Raw genomic sequence first — 24801 nt, 5'->3', positions numbered from 1 at the left:
ATCAAATCAAAACTGAAATGTTCCTCAAAACAAAGGTTGTAAAAGTATGCTAGACATTTAGAGAATAAATCATACCTAGTTCGATGATTCTGTGACAAACGGTGAATTAGTTATTGATTTTTACATTTTTAAATGGCGTTTGGCGAATGTCTGTTGAATGTCCGAATGTGTGAATATAAAAACAACACTTTACCTCGGTATTTAGACGCGCGTGTATATCACCAAGGTTTCGATATTCACCGGCACTATTTTCCGCTTTGGTTCCGCCTTCACTCCAGCTGACCGGCTTCGATTACCCTGTGTTGTCCGACGGACTTTCCGCGGCCGTTAATTATAAATGATCAATTAAAAACTGTATGGTTGACAGCGGCGGCTCGTGTCGGGAAAGCACTCCATGTTCGTTGACATTTTCATCCGGATATTTTTTATTTTATTTTTTACTGTGGATGTTATTTCTTTAGTTCGTGTCTTGGAATCTCTCTACGGTACCATAACTAGGCCGCAACCCTATCCCCGGTGTCACCTACGTGCATTTAACGTTAACTAGTCATCGACTGGAGGCAACCATGGGGGACACAGGCAGTGAACGAAGCAAGCCGCCACGCTGTTCCTGTGGATTTTGGGGGTAAGAGTTAACTAGCTAGTTATGAATAATAAATATAGCTATGTAGTTAACTCTAGCTTGGTACAGCTAATGAAATGTACACTAGCCCCCGGTCTTTCATAGCTTGAAGCCTGTCGTTAGCTAACGTTAGCTAGGTACAGAGGGACAGAAGCAGAATGTGGGGGATGTGTTGTTTCAACTAGCTAAAGTTAACATCTAACTAGCTGCTAAATTTGATAACTGGCTAATTTCATGGAAATTGTCATTTTGTTTTTCAATATTAATGTCTGCCGTACATTTGTAACTACTAACTCCATGTAATGCTAATGTTAGCATCAGCTTGACAGCTAATGTAAAAGCTAACCGGAGCGATCTAACAAACATATCAATATCTGCTTTTGGTGCTGCTGTGACGCTACTTTGACAGTTAAGCCAATGTGTAATAATATATAATTACAAGCCAGATTCAATCCAAACAATAGCTACGTTTCGAGAGAATGTCAGCGGTATGTTGCAAGCTGGTTTAATATGAAGTTAAGTTAGCTAGTAGACCTAATTATATATGTATGGGTCATATTTCCGAGGTCACACCAAATATTCACAATGCACCTCGATAGGGGGACTGATGTAAATGCTAACTGTTAGTGTTCTACTACCGAATTCTCTTGAGGGTTATTGTTTTATTAACCTTGAGAGCTCAGTCTTTATCCAAAATGTCGACCAGAGTAGACCTATAGTTAGTATAGGACAATGTTTTTATGAACTCGTATGTATAACTGTTGGTGACCATTGTATCTACCTCATTTTCGAACGCTTTTGAAACAGAAGCCAAACTGGAAAACCTATGGATGCAACTTCCTCCACACCACTAGAAATCCCTGCATTAACATCTTTCTGTTAGCCTATACATCCTGACAAAACTCACCATATTAATGGCCTGCTATTGTGCCAGGACCCTGTAGGGCCAAACTACAGATAAAAGACTCATAACTGATCCAAATGGTTGCCTAATCAGGCATGCTAGAAAATTAAGCATTCAAAACGCCAGACGATTATTGAAATGACAATGGCTATTCACTGCAGTTTACAGCCTAGTCCTTAGGCTATAGTTTTGTACCCACTTGAAAACAATAAGATTATTCATTACATTGTGTTGTGGCCTAGACAAGATACATGTGTTTTCCCTAAAAAACGGAATCAATTGGGTAGCTTTTCGAGCTTGATCACTGCTAGACACTCTTTCGACACAGGTATAAGGCCCTCTCCCATCCTCCTTTCGGTAAATCTGACCACACCTCCATTTTGCTTCTCCCTCCTACTAACAGACTCAAAGGAAGTTCCGGTGGTCAATTCTGTACAGCCTTGGTCCGACCAATCAGAATCCAGGCTCCAAGAATGTTTTGATTATGTGAATGGGAATATGTTCCGGTTAGCCTCTGGGGATAAAATCAATGAATATGCCGACTCAGTCCCTGGATTCATCAAACAATGCATAGATGTGATTCTGAGTCTTTCAAAACTTATCTGACTCAAAAAATGTGTCTTGATGGCAGCCTGTAGGGAAACTGAAGGAGAAAGATGCTGCTGATTAACACGCTAAAGTGACTGGGGACAATGTTATGGTTAAATAGTACAAATGCGACCTATGCAGATCGCTCAAGGTGGCAAAATACATATATATATATAGGGAGAAAGTGGATTAGCAATTCTGCAGGTCAGACACAAAGCATATTTGGCAGGGGCTCCTAACGATCACAGATTACAAAAGGAAAGCTAGCCACGTCGCTGACACCAATGCAGCTGGCTTGCATCGCGTCCTGGTACGGCAACTACACCACCTCTGACCGCAATGCGCTACAGAGGGTGGTACGCTCAGCCAAATGCACCATTTGGTGCACACTGCCTGCCCCCCAGGACACCTACAACACCAGGTGTTGCAGAAGGCCAAAAATATAATCAGGGACCCCAGTCACTTCAGCCATGGCCTGTTCTCCCCTTTTCCATCAGCTGGACGCAGGCAGTATAGAAGCATCATTGGAAAGTTGTCAGACTGGCCAATAGCTTCTACCCCCAGACCATCAGGCTGCTGAATAGCCACCACTAGTCAGATTAACTGCTCCCCCTATGGACATTGTACATGTGACTATTAAAAAAATAAATATAAAACTAATAAAAAAAAATATATATATATATATATATATATATAAAAGCTGTTCTCTTGCGCAATAGGCTATACACAAGCCTCTCCGCAATAGACCATTCCTCAACTCGTGATATCCCAGGAAAAGCTATAGGCTGCAAAAGATATAGGAATTGTTTTATTTTTTATACTAGGCTTAATAGCCTAGTAGGCCAAATTAACTGTCGAAAGTTGAGTGGTGTTTTGAACACTTTTGTCCAGTTCTGATAAAATTGTTGCACTGATGCATTGCAAATAGTTGCACAGGACAGCCGAGTGAGATGAGCATGGTGAGAAAGAAGACCCAAAGGACTTGACAACAATTAGAAAAATGGAAATCACTTGCAAACCTCTTGAACAATGAGGCACTGTTGACATGCTGTAACAGATGGGCAGGCTAAATGACATTTTATTGAATTGCTACTTTTTAATGCAAGTTACTATGTAATTGTTCATCAGGCCTACATGTACATCGAAGTAGCCTTTTTTGTTGTCGTTGCAGTTTTCACTATGAAAACCCTTAAATCACTGAATGGTGTTACCATCTTATTAATAGACTGTGCAGTAGGCTACTTTGTTACGTTCTCAATGGTCTCTCGCTGGGTGACTGATGCAAGAGGCGAGGTGTTGCAGAATAGCTTGTTCAGATTTGACATTTTATTTAACCTTTTTTAAACGGGGTCACATTGAGATTCCAATTATTTTACCTGTATACATTACAATAAAACATATACATGTGTATAAAACAATATAATTCAGCACACGATAACAAAAGCACATTAAATAAGAGCAATCACATTCAACTACATAGAGGTCCTTAATCATATTTTTAACTGCCCGAGTGGCACCAGCACATGTAACTGCAGTGAACTCTGTATATTGTTCCACAAATTGGGGGCAAAAATTCTAAATGCAGATTTTCCCAAATCTGTGGAGACTGAAGGGATCTCTAGTGTGTTTGAAAATAGATTAACATTAGGCTAGCCTACTCATTAGGATACTGTTTGTAAATATTGACATGAGCTTGTGTAAGAGTAGAGCTTTCGTCCGTCCCCTCACCCCGACCCGGGCTCGAACCAGGGACACTGCGCACACACAGACAACTGACACCCACGAAGCATCGTTACCCATCGCGCCACAAAATCCACGGCCCTTGCAACGTAAGGGGAACACCTACTTCAAGGCCTCAGAGCGAGTGACGTCGTCGATCGAAAAGCTATTAGCGCGCACCACCGCTGACTAGCTAGCCATTTCACATCGGTTACACTTGCCAACCACAAGGCCTTTTTTCAGCTAAATTTAGCCTAGTCTGGAACATCAGTCATTTTTATTGGTGAAGTGGGTTGTATAGGCTAGGCCTACTCCGTAAAAAAAAAAGTATTGATACATTCCTTTCTCTTTTTCTCTGCATGACCGCTATTGACTATTGCAGTGTCAGAACAATAATTTTACATTTTAAGCAGTTTGACATCTGTGTTGCTGTTGTGCAGAACAAGGAACAGCCCTACATTGGCTATCCTTCTTGCCTTATGAAGGTAAAGAAACCCTTGCATTTTGAGTTAAGAACCTGTTTCAGCAAGGCTTACAGACTTTGTTTGTCGTGCAGACTGTCATTGATTTCAAAAGCAGATGGCTCAGAATTCCCCAACACAAGCATGTGAAGCGAAGGGATATTGGGTAAATCCATACATGTTTGCACATGGAAGAAGTAGTCAGAAAGTGACGTTGCAAACTGTTTATCCTGTTTTACACACAATTCACACAGACAATTCAATTTGTAAGTTAAAGGCACAGTGCAGTTAAACATGTTTCCTTTTATTTTTATGTCCACACGGAGGTCGAAATAACACAAATTGTGAATTTTATAATAATGCCCTTGTGTAAGAGCTGTTTTGAAGAAACAAACAAAAAAATGGGAATTTCAGTCTGTCATATCATCACCCAGCGGTCTGATTTGTAATAGTTAATCTTTCATTTGCATATCTCTTCCTGCTGCTGGTCTTGCCCTATCAAACTGGTACTCCTCATATTGACATTTACAGGAGAGGTATCTAGTTATCCACGGCCAAAAGCAAGAGATTGTGCAGTAGCTGGCTGCAAAGCAGCAATTGTTTCTTTGCACGGTCTTCTGTGCAAACAATCACTTTGTTTAATATGGCATATGCACAGCACACTTCAAGGTAGGAAGCTAGCTACACTTACACTAGCCAGTGGATTTGCAGCTTTCATCCCCCTCCAAGGTTCTTTCCCATACATCTTGCATCCGGCGGTGGCAGCCAGCAGCAACCTTTTCAAGAAGTAAGTCTAAATAGTTATTCTTCTAGCTAGATATCATTTATTAAAAGTTAAGCAGGGCATGACTTAACTTTCTTTGGACAAGTAGGGATCATGTTTTTTTTAGTTGTCCAAAAGTAAAAAATGGTCTGTAACACAATTTTTAAAGCATTGTATGACACAAGGAACCACTTTACAAAATAATTTGCATTACTATCTGTTAACGTAGTTAGACAAAAATGTAGGTTACATATTCAAGCCTGTCTCAAAATAAAGCACTGCCCCTTTAACCCAATGAGTCCCACCATATCACCGGTGTGTTTTGGAGCTACAGACTCCTGTGTTATACCATTGGATTAGTTTATTTCTTCTGCATCTGTAGATACCAAACATTCATTCGTCAGTGATTAACGGGGGCTGAGGTACAGCGGTGTTTGTGAGACAAGGGGCCTGTTTTTTTTTTCTCCAAAAACGTCTGTAGAGTATGATTTGAGCTATAAACCATTAAAAGCCATCTATTTTTTTTAAATATTTTATTTAACCTTTTTAACCAGGTAGGCTAGTTGAGAACAAGTTCTCATTTACAACTACGACCTGGCCAAGATAAAGCATAGCAGTGTGAACAGACAACACAGAGTTACACATGGAGTAAACAATAAACAAGTCAATAACACAGTAGAAAAAATAGTATGTACATTGTGTGCAAAAGGCATGAGGAGGTAGGCGAATAATTACAATTTAGCAGATTAACACTGGAGTGATAGATGATCATGTGCAAGTAGAGATACTGGTGTGTAAAAGAGCAGAAAAGTAAATAAATAAAAACAGTATGGGGATGAGGTAGGTAAATTGGTTGGGCTATTTACAGATGGACTATGTACAGCTGCAGTGATCGGTTAGCTGCTCAGATAGATGTTTAAAGTTGGTGAGTGAGATAAGTCTCCAACTTCAGCGATTTTTGCAATTCGTTCCAATCCCAGGCAGCAAAGAACTGGAATGAAAGGCGGCCAAATGAGGTGTTGGCTTTAGGGATAATCAGTGAGATACACCTGCTGGAGCGCATGCTACGGGTGGGTGTTGCCATCGTGACCAGTGAACTGAGATAAGGCAGAGCTTTACCTAGCATGGACTTGTAGATAACCTGGAGCCAGTGGGTCTGGCGGCGATTATGTAGCGAGGGCCGGCTGACTAGAGCATACAGGTCGCATTGGTGGGTGGTATAAGGTGCTTTAGTAACAAAACGTTTGGCACTGTGATAAACTGCATCCAGTTTGCTGAGTAGAGTATTGGAAGCTATTTTGTAGATGACATCGCCGAAGTCGAGGATCGGTAGGATAGTCAGTTTTACTAGGGTAAGTTTGGCGGCGTGAGTGAAGGAGGCTTTGTTGCGGAATAGAAAGCCAACTCTAGATTTGATTTTAGATTGGAGATGTTTGATATGAGTCTGGAAGGAGAGTTTACAGTCTAGCCAGACACCTAGGTACTTATAGATGTCCACATATTCTATGTCAGAACCATCCAGGGTGGTGATGCTAGTCGGGCGTGCAGGCAGCGAACGGTTGAAAAGCATGCATTTGGTTTTACTAGCGTTTAAGAGCAGTTGGAGGCCACGGAAGGAGTGTTGTATGGCATTGAAGCTCGTTTGCAGGTTAGATAGCATAGTGTCCAAGGAAGGGCCAGAAGTATTGCAAGATCAACATCATTGATATATACACTATACACTGTAAAGTCCATGGAGAACAAGAGCACCTCCTCCCAGCTGGCCACTGCACTGAGGCTAGGTAACACGGTCACCACCGATAAATCCATGATAATCGAAAACAGAGAGAAGAGTCGCCCCGAGAATTGAACCCTGTGGCACCCCCAGAGACTGCCAGAGGACCGGACAACATGCCCTCCGATTTGACACACTGAACTCTGTCTCTAAAGTAGTTGGTGAACCAGGCAAGGCAGTCATTAGAAAAACCGAGGCTACTGAGTCTGCCGATAAGAATATGGTGATTGACAGTCGAAAGCCTTGGCCAGGTCGATGAAGACGGCTGCACAGTACTGTCTTTTATCGATGGCGGTTATGATATCGTTTAATACCTTGAGCGTGGCTGAGGTGCACCCATGACCGGCTCTGAAACCAGATTGCACAGCGGAGAAGGTACGGTGGCATTCGAGATGGTCAGTGATCTGTTTGTTGACTTGGCTTTCGACGACCTTAGATAGGCAGGGCAGGATGGATATAGGTCTAACAGTTTGGGCCCAGGGTGTGTCCCCCTTTGAAGAGGGGGATCACTGCGGCAGCTTTCCAATCCTTGGGGATCTCAGACGATATGAGAGTTTGAACAGGCTTGTAATAGGGGTTGCGACAATGTCGGCGGATAGTTTCAGAAATAGAGGGTCCAGATTGTCAAGCCCAGCTGATTTGTATGGGTCCAGGTTTTGCAGCTCTTTCAGAACATCTGCTATCTGGATTTGGGTAAAGGAGAAGTTGGGGAGGCTTGGGCGAGTAGCTGCGGGTGTGACAGAGCTGTTGGCCGAGGTTGGAGTAGCCAGGAGGAATGCATGACCAGCCGTTGAGAAATGCTTGTTGAAGTTTTCGATTATCATGGATTTATCGGTGGTGACCGTGTTACCTAGCCTCAGTGCAGTGGGCAGCTGGGAGGAGGTGCTCTTGTTCTCTATGGACTTTAGTGTCCCAGAACCTTTTGTTTTGCTCTGACACTCACAAGCTACACGAGTTGTTAAAAGGTAAGGGGTTATTTTACATGGAAGATCATTGGAAATCCCAGGACATAGTGTCTATAATACTTTTTTAATTTCACATAGTTGCCGTCACTAACTCAACACAGCTGCCACTGAATAATTGAATATTAATTTCCTAGTGAGCAAACCGTTTCTGTACTTACAGCAACTCCAAGATGGCGCAGCAGTAAGATGTTTTTGTCCTATGTAAATATTGTCTTTTTTTTTTTTGTATTTGAATTATATTTTCCTGCAACCAGCCTCACCCAATGTGAGGCTCACCCAACCTTTTTTTTTGGACTGGAACCTCAATCAGAAGCTAGCCTTCAATAGCTAGCCAGCTAATTAGCTACTAGCTATTTAGTCATTGTTAGCGGTCTTTACCTTTTAGCTCGGACACCAGCCGCTTTTGCCCCAATAGCTTGGATAATACCTGCCAGTCTGCACAGCGCGATATCAGCCCTGAGCACATCCAACTGCTTTTTCCCCCACATCATCACTGGATTCCTGCCGCAAGCTCTGGACCATTCCACCGGATCTTCGCAGCTAGCTAGCTGCTACCGAGTGGCTATTGTGGCTAATGCCCTTGTCCAGAAGCATGCACCAGTTAGCCTTGAATTAGGCCCATCTCCCGGCTAGCAAACGAAGTACACCAACTACAATAGCGCTCTTGCCAATTGGCCTGGATCCTTTGTCGACACGGAGCCCCGCTGATCCATCACTGCTGGTCTGCTGACGTAATTCGTCCGATGTGCTCTCAACCGACCTCTGCGTTGTGGATGTTGGAAATTATCCATCTGCTAGCCCCGGCCCGCTAGCTATCTGAACGCCGTGTCTCCCGCTCGCCTAGCGTAGTAATCAACTACCGAACAGCTCCCTGTTTCATCTATTGCTGCTCATTGGGCCCTATGATCACTCGGCTACACAGCTGATTCCTGCTTGACTGTATATTAACACGGTACTTTATTTTGTTTATCTGTCGGCCCCAGCCTCAAACTCAAGTCCTGTGTGTCGCTAACTGACCCCCTCTGCCCATTCATCACCATTTACCCATTGTTGTCTTAGCTGTTTACCCGTTGTTGTCTTAGCTCTCCCAATCAACACTGGTAATTGCTTTATGCCTCTCCGTTGTCAATATGCCTTGTATACTTTTTTGTGCAGCTCTCATTGTTTTATTTTACTGTGGAGCCCCTAGTCCTGCTCAACAAGCCCCCCCCCCCCCACACACACACATGCGGAGACCGCACCTAGCTTAACTAACGCCTCCAGAGACGCAACATAAATATCCTTTTAGAAGTTAGAAAAAGGGAAGATCTAAGGATGCATTAACTAGCATGTGTTACTAACATGACTAGGATCATGCCTTTGGCTGCTGGTCAATAAAGATCGTTGATTTGAATACCAGTAGAACATGAGAAAATGCTGGTTAAATTGCATATTTAAGTGTTAATAAAATAATTCCCTCAATTTCTATGGTTGTATTTTTTGTCTAGGCTTCTTTAAAACAAGATAAGACATGCATCATGAAATGTCCATGTTTTCAACAATTACTTTTATATTTTCAAAATGCTGACCACCTCTGCTCAGTTTCAAGGTTGATGTGCAGTGCCCAACAGCCACTGACCTTCACTCTATGTATGGTCTTGTTACAATTTGGTCTGAACCAACTCCAGTGTGCAGACAGAATCAAGCCTTTAGACGTTAATGTTAATTATCTGTCATTGTACTTGTCAAACATGACTGGCGTTTAGCCTATATTTATGTAAATAAGTGTTTGGCTACGTTATCAGGTACCTCCCTCGTGTCATCTTCGGCTTGGGCATAAAGCTGTAGCCAATATTCTTATCACCTACACTTTAGTCTCTTTAAAAAAAAATGGATGTATATTGAAAAATCTTTAAATTATTCCAATGTTGGCCTCTGATTTTGATCGTAGTCATTGTTTGATTTTGTGTGTTTTTGGACAATTATAAAAAACAGGGAAATGAATCTATTCTTGTCCGACATGTATTTATTTATCCAGGACAAGTGTTAACGTCGAGCCCTGTAAAGGTCATGATGATGTGGTGCTGCTGCTGCTAGCTAACTACAAACCTCGACCGCAACCAGCATAGCTAGCTAGCGTTGGCTACTGAGCTGATTATTATATTTCCATAGCTAGGTACTTGTAGCTAGCTAATGTTACTTCAAAAGTAATGTCAGAATCATAAAGGGGCAATGCTGGCCTGGGCAGACGTTTCCTCCCACAATGTTCCCCGCATAGCCAGCTAGACGTTTTCCCCCTATGTAGGACGCTAGGTATCTAGCTAATTTAGACCGCAGTTAGCTAGGATACTAATGTGACATTTGGCTATATTTGCGATTCTCACATTGCTTTATTATGTACATGTGCCTTAGTACATGTCAAGTCAATATCCTGCGGTCAACGCTAGTTAGCTACCTTGCTAACTGGATCCCCATGGAAAGTGTAGGCTGGAAGATTTACAGTTTACGTTGTGGGAGGCAACCCGACTGCCTCACCGCATTTCCCAAAGTGTTTGCCTGATTTGAAAAGGGGTTTGCGAGAAGAACCTGCCATAGAATGCAGTCTGATTTTGTTTTTTTCCCCTCCTGAAAATGTGGCTCTAACTTTTGAACGGTTGGAACTACAAGCTATTATGACCCCATTCCTGAAAGATTGTCAGGAACACGAGCTGCTCACAAGCTGTGCAGGACTCGTTAGAACAAAGAGTGGACAGGACCAGGCATAATAGGAGTAATCAGGGGGGGGCACCATGTCATTGAAAACAATGATGTTATTTTCTACACAGAAGATCATACACAATTTTTGCCTGGTGATCTTCTTATCACTTCCCAATACCTTTTTTTTTTATGAATCATTTCACTTCAAACCATACTTCCTTAAGATTGAAATACAAGCTCACCTTGACTTGTGCAGCAGGCACGACAGAACCTATTCCCCCTCAGGAGACTGAAAAGATTTGCCATGAGTCCACAGATCCTCAAAAGGTTCTACAGCTGCACCATTGAGAGCATCCTGACTGGTTGCATCACTGCCTGGTATGGCAACTGCTCGGCCTCTGACCGCAAGGCTCTACAGAGGGTAGCGCGAACGGCCCAGCAGATCACTGGGGCCAAGCTTCCTGTCATCCAGGACCTCTATACCAGGCGGTGTCAGAGGAAGGCCCTAAAAGTTGTCAAAGACCCCAGCCACCCTAGTTATAGACTGTTCTCTCTGCTACTGCACGGCAAGTGGTACCAGAGTGCCAAGTCTAGGACCAAGAGGCTTCTAGACAGCTTCTAAACCCAAGCCATAAGACTCCTGAACAGCTAGTCAAATGGCTACCCCCCCCTTCCCTCTCCACACCACTGCCACTCTCTGTTGTCATCTGTGCACAGTCACTTTAATTAACTCCACCTACATGTACAGACTACCTCAACTAACCGGTGCCCCCACACATTGACTCTGTACCGGCACCCCCCTGTATATATTGTTATTAATAGTTACTTTTATCACTTATTCTTATCCATATTTTTGGATACTGTGCTGTTGGTTAGGGGGTCGTAAGTAAGCATTTAACTGTTGTATTCGGCGCCTGTGACTAATAAAATGTTATTTGACTGATATGTAATGATAGTAAGTCATAGCCCGACTAAAGTATACTTTGGCTGTTGATTGTGTTAACACTTAGCAATAACTATTTTTATGTCACCACATAAATCAAAAGGTAAGGTGTGAGTAAAGTATGGCTATGAAAGTGTTTGAGATGTATTACAGCTCATGGTTTGTTTCTGTCCATTTCTTTCTGCAGACAAGCTCCCAAAGCCATCCAGCATGGTTCTCTTGGCATCCTGGAACTCCTGGTGGATGTAAAGGACTACGCAGGCTGCAGCACTACTCTGTTCCTATGGCACAGATAGACCTAGCACCAACTTACACAGCTCCTATAGGCCAGATACCTGTAATTAATACCAGGTCTTCTATTGGTCATACAGCCAATCACAAATAGACCCTGTCCATTGACAATTCCCACTAAGTGTCAAAGGGCATTGTTTAGCCATTACATGTACTGAAAAATAGTCATTTTTATACACCCAAGATAGTTCTGCTATGGGGACAAAAAGTGATATTACTTTTTTCAGTGTAGTGGATGAACCAAGAACATTTACCGGAGAATATATCTCCAGGAAGGTTGGTGACGACTCCCCCTACACAAAGTCATACATTCGATCACAGATAGCACCAACCCATTGACATCTGTGATCGAATGTATGACTTTGTGTAGGGGGAGTCGTCACCAACCTTCCTGGAGATATTTTCTTCCCAACCATCACAACAGATTCTGTCAAGCAAGTTCTTGTTGAGAAGCTATGTGCAATACTAACTCTTCAAACTTTCCTGTCATGGGATGAGATTATAGTTGTGTGTAGTGATGTTGGTGTTTGTCACCACCCGCTTTCTCAATGTAAATAAAAACACAACTTTTTGTACTCTAACCAATCGATGACTATTCTGTTGCTGCTCGACTCCTGCTAATTGATTTGTTTAGCCACAACCTCTTTACTTTCACCATGATTTGTTTTCCTCACACTTGATCCACTTCCAGAGCTTGAGCACATGTGAACTATTAACTTGAAAAGACACACACAAAAGTGTATGTGTGTGTATGTGTAATATATATATATATATATGTGTGTGGACACCCCTTCAAATGAGTGTATTTAGGCTATTTCAGCCATACCTGTTGCTGACAGGGTTATCAAATCGAGGTCACAGCCATGCAATCGCCATAGAGAAATATTGGCAGTAGAATGGCCTTACTGAAGAACTGTGACTTTCAACTTAGCAGCCCTGCTAGAGCTGCCCCAGTCAACTGTAAGTGCTGTTATTGTGAAGTGGAACCGTCTAGGAGCAACAACGGCGCAGCAGTGAACTGGTAGGCTACACAAGCTCACAGAAGGGGACCGCAGAGTGCTGTAGCGTGTAAAAATAGTCTCCTCGGTTGCAACACCCACGACTGAGTTCCAAACTGCCCCTGGAACCAACGTCAGCACAAGAACTGTTCGTTTGGAGCTTCATGAAATGGGTTTCTATGGCCGATCAGCTGCACACAGCTCACCATGAGCAATGCCAAGCGTCGGCTGGAGTGGTGTAAAGCTAGCTGCCATTAGACTCTGCGGCAGTGGAAACGCATTCTCTGGATTGATGAATTACACTTCACCATCTGGCAGTCCGACGGACGCCAGGCGAACACTACCTGCTCGAAGAACTTGACTGGCCTGACCTCAACTCCATCGAACACATTTTGGATGCCCGACTTCACTAATACTTTTGTGGCTGAATGGAAGAAAGTCCCCGCAGCAATGTTCCAACATCTAGTGGAAAGCCTTCCCTGGATAGTGTAGGCTGTTATAGCAGCAAAGGGGGACCAAGTCCGTATTAATGCCCATGATTTTTGAAGGAGATGTTCAACAAGCAGGTGTCCACGTACTTTTGGTCATGTAGTGAACTTGCATGCCATGATTTACACTTTAATTATAACCTTTTTTTATTTTTTATTATGTTACCAAAGAAATATATGAAGAATGACAACCTTTCATGCAGTCTGGCTTCTTTAAAAAAAAACTTTCTACAACACAACATTTCAAAATGTCTAATTTAAATAAGTTCTCCATTATCACAGTCAATTTTGTAATAAAATAAAAAATTACTGATATTGAAGATTATACCATATAGTCTGCCCTGTAGTTAATCATGGCATTCTGCAATGAATAGATGGCAGGAAGGGTAGAGGCCAGGATGGTCCACTTTGGAAAAAGTCTTATGTACCTGCACCTTCTGTGTCTTCTGGTGATCTGCATCTACTGCTGACCTTTTGAAAGCGCTACACCAATGATATTGCAAATAAAGATTAATTATGTATGACTTTTTGTTTTGTTGACAAAACAAACTAGCCTACACACCTGTAGAAGTTCGCTCGCTTCAGTGTCCAGCTCAAACTGACCGGTTGAGTACCATGTGCCTTATGGTAAGGGTGGGGGCTCTAGACGATTCTGTAAATGTATTCAAATTGTATTTCAGCGGCCCAAGGAAGCTCAGGAAAAAAATTGTGAAAAATATATTTGGGTTTTATTTTATATATGAAAGTGATTTATTAGACAAGTGATAATTAAAGACCGCATGGGTCTTTAAATATATCTGCGGTTCAAACGAGAGTAAAACGGTCACCCCGCAAACAGCCGAGGGATGGGGTGGAGCAATGGAACCACTATCACATTCATAGACCAAGTTTAACCTCGTTTTGAGGTGACTTAATATATTGTTTTTATACAAGTACATCATTTAAAAACAATGGGGTCAGGACAGGCATACTGTAAAATTAAACTCAGTGTCTCTCATAGCTGCCTGTCCCTTTTTTAATAGCCAGGCAATGGCACACATTTCAGTAAACACCTTTTTCCAAATAAACGCAGGGTCTAAAGGAATTGTTAACGAGGTTGCAATTAATTGTTTACGAGTTTTAATGTTTGATTTGTTACACTAAATAATTCACTAATGACTTAAAAACAGACAATTGGCATTTTTTCATCTCCAGTAAGAAACTGCTAACCACTGGCTGCTAACAGCTGTGAGCTGCTAGCTAACTGGCAAGCACATTAAGATCAGGTCACTTTATTGGTCAATTGCACACAAGGTCCAACTGAAATGTGTCTTCTGCTTTTAGCCCAACCCCTCCAAAAGATAGACACACACACAGGTTTTGAGAGGTGCCATCCTGGGTGCCAGAGGAGCTGTCAACAACTTTGAGTACAGATCCTTAGAAATCGGCCAATCGCTCTCTAGTGACGAAATGCTGGAATTAAACAATTAACTTATATTAGGTGTGAGATGTGGCGTTCTCTGAAATTAGAAAAAAAATGTATTCAGTACACGTGGGAACTCTAAACTGTTTTGAGACTTGGGCTGATAGCATTCTTATATTAAAAATAAAATCTGTATTTTGTGGCTGACTTTGAACTTGGTGATGTGCCATTGATTCTGGGAGAGTGTGGCTTGTGGTTATCTTATGGGCTTGTTTCAACTGGCTTGCCCCTGCGGTGCCTAAGACCTACCGTAAAAATGCAATTAATAGCCCAGACATTTATTTGCTTAAATCACTCTACACAACGGCGCTAAGAGACAGGTTTCTATTTGAGCCATTTCCTTTAATGCACACAGCTTTTGCTCATTTGCATAGATGGGGAAACCACCATTTTCCAGTTCTGGAGTATTAGCCGTCTAGCTGAATTAGTGGCATAGGCAAGTGTCCAACCTGAATTATTGACTATATATACAGTACCAATCAAAAGTTTCGACACCTACTCATTCAAGGATTTCTTCTTTATTTGGACCATTTTCTACATTGTAGAATAACATATCAAAACTATGAAAAAACACATGGATTCATGTAGTAACCATGAGTAACTAAACAAATATATCTTTTTAGATTCTTCAAAGTAGCCACCCATTGCCTTGATGACTGCTTTGCACACTCTTGGCATTCTCTCAACTTGCTTAACCTGGAATGTTTTTCCAACAGCCTTGGAGTTCTCACAAATGCTGAGCACTTGTTGGCTGCTTTTCTTTCACTCTGCGGTCCATCTCATCCAAAGCCATCTCAAATTTGTTGAGGTCGGGTGATTGTGGAGGCCAGGTCATCTGATGCAGCTCTCCTTCTTGGTCAAATAGCCCTTACACAGCCTGGAGGTGTGTTGGGTCATTGTCCTGTTGAAAAACAAATGATAATCCCACTAAGCCCAAACCAGATGGATGGCGTATCACTGCAGAATGCTGTGATATCCCTACTGGTTAAGTGTGCCTTGAATTCTAAATAAATCACTGAGTGTCACCAGCAAAACACCATCACACCACCTTCATGCTTCACGGTGGGAACCACACATGCGGAGCTCACCCGTTCACCTACTCGTCAGTTGGAACCAAAAATCTCAAATTTGGATTCATCAGACCAAAGGACAGATTTACGCCGGTGTAATGTGCATTTTCGTGTTTCTTGGCCCAAGCAAGTCTCTTCTTCTTATTGGTGTCCTTTAGTAGTGGTTTCTTTGCAGAAACAGTTGATGTTAATATGTCTGTTACTTGAACTCTGTGAAGCATTTATTTGGGCTGCAATTTCTGAAGCTGGTAACGTATCCTCTGCAGCAGAGGTAACGCTGGGCTTCCTTTCCTTTGGCAATCCTCATGAGAGCCAGTTTCATCATAGCGCTTGATTGTTTTTGCGGTGGCACTTGAAGAAACTTTCAAAGTTCTTGAAAAGTTCCGGATTGACTGACCATGTCTTAAAGTAATGGACTGTCGTTTCTCTTCGCTTATTTGATATGTTCTTGCCATAATATGGACTTGATATTTTAACAAATAGGGCTATCTTCTGTATCCCACCCCTACCTTGTCACAACACAACTGATTGGCTCAAATGCATTAAGAAGGAAAGAAATTCCACAAATTAACTTTTAACAAGGCACACCCGTTAATTGATATGCATTCCAGGTGACTACCTCATGAAGCATATTCTATTCATATACTATGGACTGTGTATGAATAGAATTTGGCTTTGTACATAGACTGCCCTAAGGTACACGGTAGAGTACCGGGTGGTAGCCAGCTAGTTAGTAACAGTGACTAAGTTCAGGACAGGGTACTGGGCGGAGGCCTGGAGATGGAAGATGTTTTCCATTCTCTCGGTCGCAGCTTTGACACACGTGTACTGTCTCAGCCTTCTAGATGGTAGTGGGGTGAACAGGCCGTGGCTTGGGTGACAGAGGTCCTTGACCTTTTTGGCCTTCCTGTGACAATGGGTGCTGTAGATGTCCTGGAGGGCAGGCACTGTGCCCCTGGTGATGTGTTGGGCTGACTGCACCACCCTCTAGAGAGCCCTGCGGTTGTGGATGGTGAAATTGCCATACCAGGTGGTGATATAGACGACAGGATGCGCTCAAATCAAATTTTATTGGTCACATAGACATGGTTAGCAGATGTTAATGCGAGTGTAGCGAAGTGCTTGTGCTTCTAGTTCCGACCGTGCAGTAATATCTAACAAGTAATCTAACAAATTCACAACTACCTTATACTCAAAAGTGTAAAGGAATGATTAAGAATATGTACATATAAATATATGGATGAGCGATGGCCGAACAGCAGAGGCAAGATGCAGTAGATGGTATAGAGTACAGTATATACATATGAGATGAGTAATGTAGGGTATGTAAACATATAAAGTGGCATTGTTTAAAGTGACTAGTGACACATTTATTAAATCCAATTATTAAAGTGGCTAGAGATTGAGTCTGTATGTTGGCAGCAGCCACTCAATGTTAGTGATGGCTGTTTAACAGTGATGGACTTGAGATAGAAGCTGTTTTTCAGTTTCTCGGTCCCAGCTTTGATGCACCTGTACTGACCTTGCCTTCTGGATGATAGCGGGGTGAACAGGCAGTGGCTCGGGTGGTTGTTGTCCTTGATGATCTTTTTGGCCTTCCTGTGACATCGGGTGGTGTAGGTGTCCTGGAGAGCCTTGCGGTTATGGGCGGAGCAGTTGCTGTACCAGGCGATGATAGGATGCTGAAAGGAGGCTTTTGATTGTGCATCTGTAAAAGTTTGAGTGTTTTTGGTGACAAGCCAAATTTCTTCAGCCTCCTGATGTTGAAGAGGCGCTGTTGTGTTCTTCACCACGATGTCTGTGTGGATGGACCATTTCAAGTTGTCATTGATGTGCACACAGACGGTCCTTGAAGCTTTTCACCCACTCCATTTAGCTTGTCTGGTAGGCTTGCGTTGCTTGGCAGCTTGCGGCTGGGTTTCCCTTTAACCCTTTGAGTGGGCTGAACCACACAGCCCACCTACTTTCATCATTGAGTGTTTTGCTCTCATGCTTTGCTTTTGGATTGTGTAGCCTACCCGACCTAAATCTAAGATACTCCTTTTTGTTTGTTCTACTAGACCTCACCTGGTAGAGTTTGACCTTGTGTCGTACTTTAGAATTGAGAGGGGGGAGAAACACATAGGCTACGTCACTGGGCTGGGTGACTATTTGCTGGGATAACCGTTCTCCGCTCGTCACCGTCAAGCGCTCTCCACTCCAGGCATACTAGCTAGGCGTGATGATCGACAGACTCCTCATATCAGACTCTCACCCTAATTATTTTGGGTGCCTCCGCGACCTTGTCCCCGTTTCTAAATGAGGGGGTCCATAACCAACTGAGTGAACCGATATAGGTGCTGTTTTGGAAGGGGCGCGCAGGTAACAACAATCACTGAGTTGACGGCAACCCGTGATTTGGCAATCACGGGTAATCGTCATAATCATAGGCCAATCAGGAAGGACGGATGGTGTGTGTCCGTGCATGTGTGTGTGGAAGGGGGTTAAGGAATAATGCTTATTAAGACATTAGGGGAAACAGGAAGAGAGGACATCCTGAGGGTTTTAAGTAGGCAGCGAGGGCTAATGGCAAGCCTGGTGAACGAGAGACAGAGCTCTCTGATTGGGGTAGACTGGCAGGCCGGGCTCTGTCGCTATGGGGGTGAGACTTGAGTGACATGGGAGAGAGCAAAGGGTGGTGGTGGTGAAGGAGGGATGCAAAACGGAGGAGGATGAGAGGTGGAGACGTATAAAGAGGACGAAGTGGTGAGCAAAGAGGAAGCTTTATTGAGAGATGGTGACAGACTAGGCATTGTTCGCAGTAGGGCTGACCCCATGTAGTTGACTGCTTGTTTGGTCGATAGGCTGTTGGTCCAGCAGTGGCTAATGTATAAAGAAAATGTTTTGGCACACGAGACACCTGTCTGATTCACACCTGTCTTGAGTGGCCTAATTCATTGCAGAGGCCGCAGGGATGGCACATCAGTATTACATTTACTGTTAAATACCATCATTTCTAATCTGTAGTGTTTGTTTGGTTACTGTAATATCTGTAAATGCATTCAATTTATTATTGTTATTATTACAGAGCGCACAACCAAGACTACACTTGTGGGAAAGTTTGGGTAAATTTAATTCTATTTATTATTTGTCTTTTGTGCTACCTGGCCTGCATGCAAATACAGGCTTATAAATGTGCCCATTTGGGGATCTGATTCTATTTCTGATTGTCTTAACTCACGAGCACTGTGGAGCTTCTGTGATTTTTTTTCTTTGCCGTCAAAGAGCAAATAAATTGTCTGATTTCGCATCCATTGAAAATGACAGTAGTTCCTCAATGTAGCCTATTTGAAAAATATTTCTAGCTCTCTCCCTTTTAATAACCACTCAGCATGAAAGGTGGGAAGAAATGCTCTAATCAGGTGGAAGCGTCATAAAAAAGGCCTGATTACTTCTTATCCTTTGTGCAAATAGACTACAGCTGTGTCTGTCTGTCTGGAGCTCACTGGCATGGGAAACTGAGGGCCCAGAATATTTTATACAATGTTGCAAGTTTTTTAGCACCGCTTCAGGCAGGACCAAGTTAATAGTTGATACACAGTTTCAAGTTTCTTGCAGACAGGCCATGCGATTTCTAGCATATTTATTGATATCAGAGTATTTTCTTCCTGCGGGCTGCAATTTTTTTATTTGTTGGCATTATGTATGCTATTTTTACATATTGGCAATGGCAATAGAAATTACTTTTAGATTTGTATCATTTTTATTAACCATGTGAAATTGATTTTGAGATATGCAGACTTTTATTATAAATGAAACTGTTCCACAAAAATGAGCTTATGAAAATCATACTGGCATGCGGATCAGTAGAAATGGTAGGATAACTTGGCATTCCAAATGGAAAAGGTTGCCGATCGGGAACTTCAGGAGCTAAGGCCAGCAGCAGCGGGAAGAGGGTTGGCTACAGTTTTTTTTTTTTCTGGTTAGGCTTTCTCGTTAGTATTTTGTGTGTCCATTTTTAATCACAGTGCTTAAAGCATTAGACAAGCTCAGTAACCTACGTGTAGTTGATTTTATTCATATCTATATAATATGGAAAAAACACAACTTCATTTTTTTTGTCAGCCCTAGTTCTCAGAGATATTGACCGTGTTCAAGAGAATCAAATCTGTGATTCATTGTGAGTAAATTGTGACTGACTGATCTACAAATAATATTGTAGTTATTTACGATGCAAGGTGATTCTTAGATATGTCAGTTGCTGCAATGTCAAACAAGCTCATTGTTGATAGTGGGATATTGCTGACCAGGAACTGCTGACACCATTTTGATGTAGTTGGTTCTAGGAAAATAGGAAGGAAATGGCTGTTACAATGTTTTCTTTTTTCCTTCATCATTTGCAGCCTTAAAATACATGAGTAGGAGCTATAGACGTTTGCCAGATAGCACCAGCTACACTGGCTAGGTTTCCATCCAGTTTGGAACAGATTTCCATGCCAATATTCAACAATCTGCATATTTTCACACCAGATATGTTTCTATCTGACTTTTTGCGGATAAACGGCTGTGCGTGATGACGTAATGCACATAAATGTTTTTATTTTATTTTATTTTTTTACCCCTTTTTCTCCCCAATTTCGTGGTATCCAATTGTTGTAGTAGCTACTATCTTGTCTCATCGCTACAACTCCCGTACGGGCTCGGGAGAGACGAAGGTTGAAAGTCATGCGTCCTCCGATACACAACCCAACCAAGCCGCACTGCTTCTTAACACAGCACGCATCCAACCCGGAAGCCAGCCGCACCAATGTGCCGGAGGAAACACCGTGCACCTGGCCACCTTGGTTAGCGCACACTGCGCCCAGCCCGCCACAGGAGTCGCTGGGTGCACATAACTTTTTACCGTTAAATTCCCATGTACCGAATGAAAATTAGTTAAATGGGTTTCCATCGCATTTTCAACTATATACAGTGCCTTGCGAAAGTATTCGGCCCCCTTGAACTTTGCGACCTTTTGCCACATTTCAGGCTTCAAACATAAAGATATAAACTGTATTTTTTTGTGAAGAATCAACAACAAGTGGGACACAATCATGAAGTGGAACGACATTTATTGGATATTTCAAACTTTTTTAACAAATCAAAAACTGAAAAATTGTGCGTGCAAAATTATTCAGCCCCTTTACTTTCAGTGCAGCAAACTCTCTCCAGAAGTTCAGTGAGGATCTCTGAATGATCCAATGTTGACCTAAATGACTAATGATGATAAATACAATCCACCTGTGTGTAATCAAGTCTCCGTATAAATGCACCTGCACTGTGATAGTCTCAGAGGTCCGTTAAAAGCGCAGAGAGCATCATGAAGAACAAGGAACACACCAGGCAGGTCCGAGATACTGCTGTGAAGAAGTTTAAAGCCGGATTTGGATACAAAAAGATTTCCCAAGCTTTAAACATCCCAAGGAGCACTGTGCAAGCGATAATATTGAAATGGAAGGAGTATCAGACCACTGCAAATCTACCAAGACCTGGCCGTCCCTCTAAACTTTCAGCTCATACAAGGAGAAGACTGATCAGAGATGCAGCCAAGAGGCCCATGATCACTCTGGATGAACTGCAGAGATCTACAGCTGAGGTGGGAGACTCTGTCCATAGGACAACAATCAGTCGTATATTGCACAAATCTGGCCTTTATGGGAGAGTGGCAAGAAGAAAGCCATTTCTTAAAGATATCCATAAAAAGTGTTGTTTAACCTGTTGGATCTCTAGGGGCGCTATTTCATTTTTCAATAAAAAACGTTCCCGTTTTAAGCGCGATATTTTGTCACGAAAAGATGCTCGACTATGCATATTCTTGACAGTTTTTGAAAGAAAACACTCTGAAGTTTCAGAATCTGCAAAGATATTGTCTGTAAGTGCCCCAGAACTCATTCTACAGGCGAAACCAAGATGATGCGTCAAGCAGGAAATGAGCAGAATCTCTGAAGCTCTGTTTTCCATTGTCTCCTTATATGGCTGTGATTGCGCAAGGAACGAGCCTACACTTTCTGTCGTTCCCCCAAGGTGTTAGCAGCATTGTGACGTATTTGTAGGCATATCATTGGAAGATTGACCATAAGAGACTACATTTTCCAAGTGTCCGCCTGGTGTCCTGCGTGGAATTCGGTGCGCAAACGCCAGCTGCTTGTACTTTTCCATTTGATTGAGGGGAGAAACCATGCTTCCACGAACGATATATCATTGAAGAGATATGTGAAAAACACCTTGAGGATTGATTTTAAACAACGTTTGCCATGTTTTCAGTCGATATTATGGAGTTAATTTGGAAAAAAGTTCGCGTTTTGAGGACTGAATTTTCGTTTTTTTTTTGGTAGCCAAATGTGATGTAGAAAACGGAGCTATTTCGAATTCACAAAGAATCTTTTTTGGAAAAACTGAGCATCTGCTATCTAACTGAGAGTCTCCTCATTGAAAACATCCGAAGTTCTTCAAAGGTAAATGATTTTATTTGAAGGCTTTTATGTTTTTGTTGAAATCTTGCGTGCTGGATGCTAACGCTAATGCTAACGCTAAATGCTACGCTAGCTAGCCACTTTTACACAAATGATTGTTTTCCTATGGTTGAGAAGCATATTTTGAAAATCTGAGATGACAGTGTTGTTTACAAAAGGCTAAGCTTGAGAGATGGCATATTTATTTCATTTCATTTGCGATTTTCATGAATAGTTAACGTTGCGTTATGGTAATGAGCTTAGGTCTGTAAATAGAATCCCGGATCCGGGTTTGGTAGACGCAACAGGTTAAAGTTTGCCACAAGCCACCTGGGAGACACACCAAACATGTGGAAGAAGGTGCTCTGGTCAGATGAAACCAAAATTGAACTTTTTGGCAACAATGCAAAACGTTATGTTTGGCGTAAAAGCAACACAGCTCATCACCCTGAACACACCATCCCCACTGTCGAACATGGTGGTGGCAGCATCATGGTTTGGGCCTGCTTTTCTTCAGCAGGGACAGGGAAGATGGTTAAAAATTGATGGGAAGATGGACGGAGCCAAATACAGGACCATTCTGGAAGAAAACCTGATGGAGTCTGCAAAAGACCTGAGACTGGGACGGAGATTTGTCTTCCAACAAGACAATGATCCAAAACATAAAGCAAAATCTACAATGGAATGGTTCAAAAATCAACATATCCAGATGTTAGAATCGCCAAGTCAAAGTCCAGACCTGAATCCAATCGAGAATCTGTGGAAAGAACTGAAAACTGCTGTTCACAAATGCTCTCCATCCAACCTCACTGAGCTCGAGCTGTTTTGCAAGGAGGAATGGGAAAAAATTTCAGTCTCTCGATGTGCAAAACTGATAGAGACATACCCCAAGCGACTTACAGCTGTAATCGCAGCAAAAGGTGGCGCTACAAAGTATTAACTTAAGGGGGCTGAATAATTTTGCACGCCCAATTTTTCAGTTTTTGATTTGTTAAAAAAAGTTTGAAATATCCAATAAATGTCGTTCCACTTCATGATTGTGTCCCACTTGTTGTTGATTCTTCACAAAAAAATACAGTTTTATATCTTTATGTTTGAAGCCTGAAATGTGGCAAAAGGTCGCAAAGTTCAAGGGGGCCGAATACTTTCGCAAGGCACTGTATATGGTTTTGTCACAAAAACTGTTATACAGCAATTGGTCTTGGCGCATGTGCTCTAGCCAACGGCTCGTAGATACAGTGTAGGTAGGCTACCTACATGAGATTATTATGAATTAAAGTGATATTAATTGTTTTTGTCAATGCAGCCAAGCATCGATCATCATGTCACCAGAGTAAGACCCTCTGTTTTTTGAAAAGGAGCATCAAGCTCATCACCTTACAAATTCACCACCCTGTGAAGTTCATCATAACTTATTTAATCTGTCACCTAATTAACTGCATACTTACCCAAGTCGTAGTGGGTGGACCAAACCACATATCATCGCGTGACTCCAAGTTTACTACGATATGATGGTTATTATATCAATATTTGTGGCTTTTCCACCGCATAATACATTTTACAGACTCAAAAAGATACAACCATGTCGAACAAACAAATTGTCTGTCAGCTTTTTATAACCTGGTCCGACATTTCATGTTTCCATCATCCCGGTCATGTCTTTTTTTCCTGCATCAGGTAATTAATCTTCATGAAATGGTTGGATGGAAACGTGGTTACTGAGGAAGCTTAATGACCCACACATATATCAAACATACACATTCTCTCTCTCTCACTAACCTAACACACACATGCACTAATCTAACACAGATAAACACCTGTACACACTCTCATTAATCTAACACACACACACACACACCAATTTACTAACCTAACACAAACAAGCATGGGATGCCAGTGAAGCATTCAACCCACACCTGTAGGTCTATGAAAATATTATTTGATGAGAACATCATTAGCAAGCCTCTCAAAAGGCTATAGAGTGCACAGACTGAACTCATGTTTCCAATGCCACAACATCAGGTTGAATGTGTGTGATGCCTTTTACATCCATTGACATTTTCTTAGTTAGAGACACTTGTGTACTTTTTAGTCACTAGTTCTGAAAGTAACTCTCACAAGCCAAAAGTGGTCCCATTTTTTTTGTGTAAGAAGTCAGCCAATGTGTAGGCCTACTACGTAATCCATTTTGTGTGATACATTACACATTTTGCAGTGTATGATATCATACACATTTTTCATTGTGTGATATATTTTGAAATTGGTATGATATTCGATTTTTGAAATGTGTGTAATATGTTACCAATCCATTTTGTGCAATATGTTATGCGTTTGTTGTGCTTAAGATCCCGGAGTGCATATTTAACTAAGCATAAAGGCCCATGCATGGATTCCATGAAAAGAGTGTTAGGCTCACCCATGGCAAAGGAAGATCCTTAAGCTAGGTTTGAATGGATTTTCAGGGTTCAAATAGCCTTAGCCTAGGCTAGTCAACAAATGTTTTGGACCAGACCGGAGTTTGAGCATTTGATTGAGCCTGCTTGGAGTGCAGGTTTTGCTTTTTTTAGGACTGAGCTATTGCCTTGACTCTATTGCTAGCGCAATCAA

General features: G+C 42.1%; 1 protein-coding gene across 2 annotated transcripts in view; it reads left to right on the top strand.

The window, feature by feature from the left end:
* The first annotated feature begins 254 nt into the window (after positions 1-254).
* The window catches only part of LOC139385140 (AN1-type zinc finger protein 3-like), a 47909-nt gene continuing 23362 nt past the window's right edge, over positions 255-24801 (top strand). The window contains exon 1 of one of the 2 annotated variants that reach the window (XM_071130217.1): positions 255-625. In XM_071130217.1, the coding sequence (XP_070986318.1) occupies positions 567-625 (59 nt within the window). In that variant the 5' untranslated portion in view covers positions 255-566. The remainder of the gene's footprint in view (positions 626-24801) is intronic. The other variant, XM_071130218.1, reaches the window with a different exon arrangement.

Source organism: Oncorhynchus clarkii, chromosome 26 (genome assembly GCF_045791955.1).
Source record: "Oncorhynchus clarkii lewisi isolate Uvic-CL-2024 chromosome 26, UVic_Ocla_1.0, whole genome shotgun sequence".
Taxonomy (NCBI): Eukaryota; Metazoa; Chordata; class Actinopteri; order Salmoniformes; family Salmonidae; genus Oncorhynchus; species Oncorhynchus clarkii.
The sequence above is the reverse complement of the archived record's forward strand: the minus strand, read 5'-3'. Positions and strand labels throughout refer to the sequence as shown.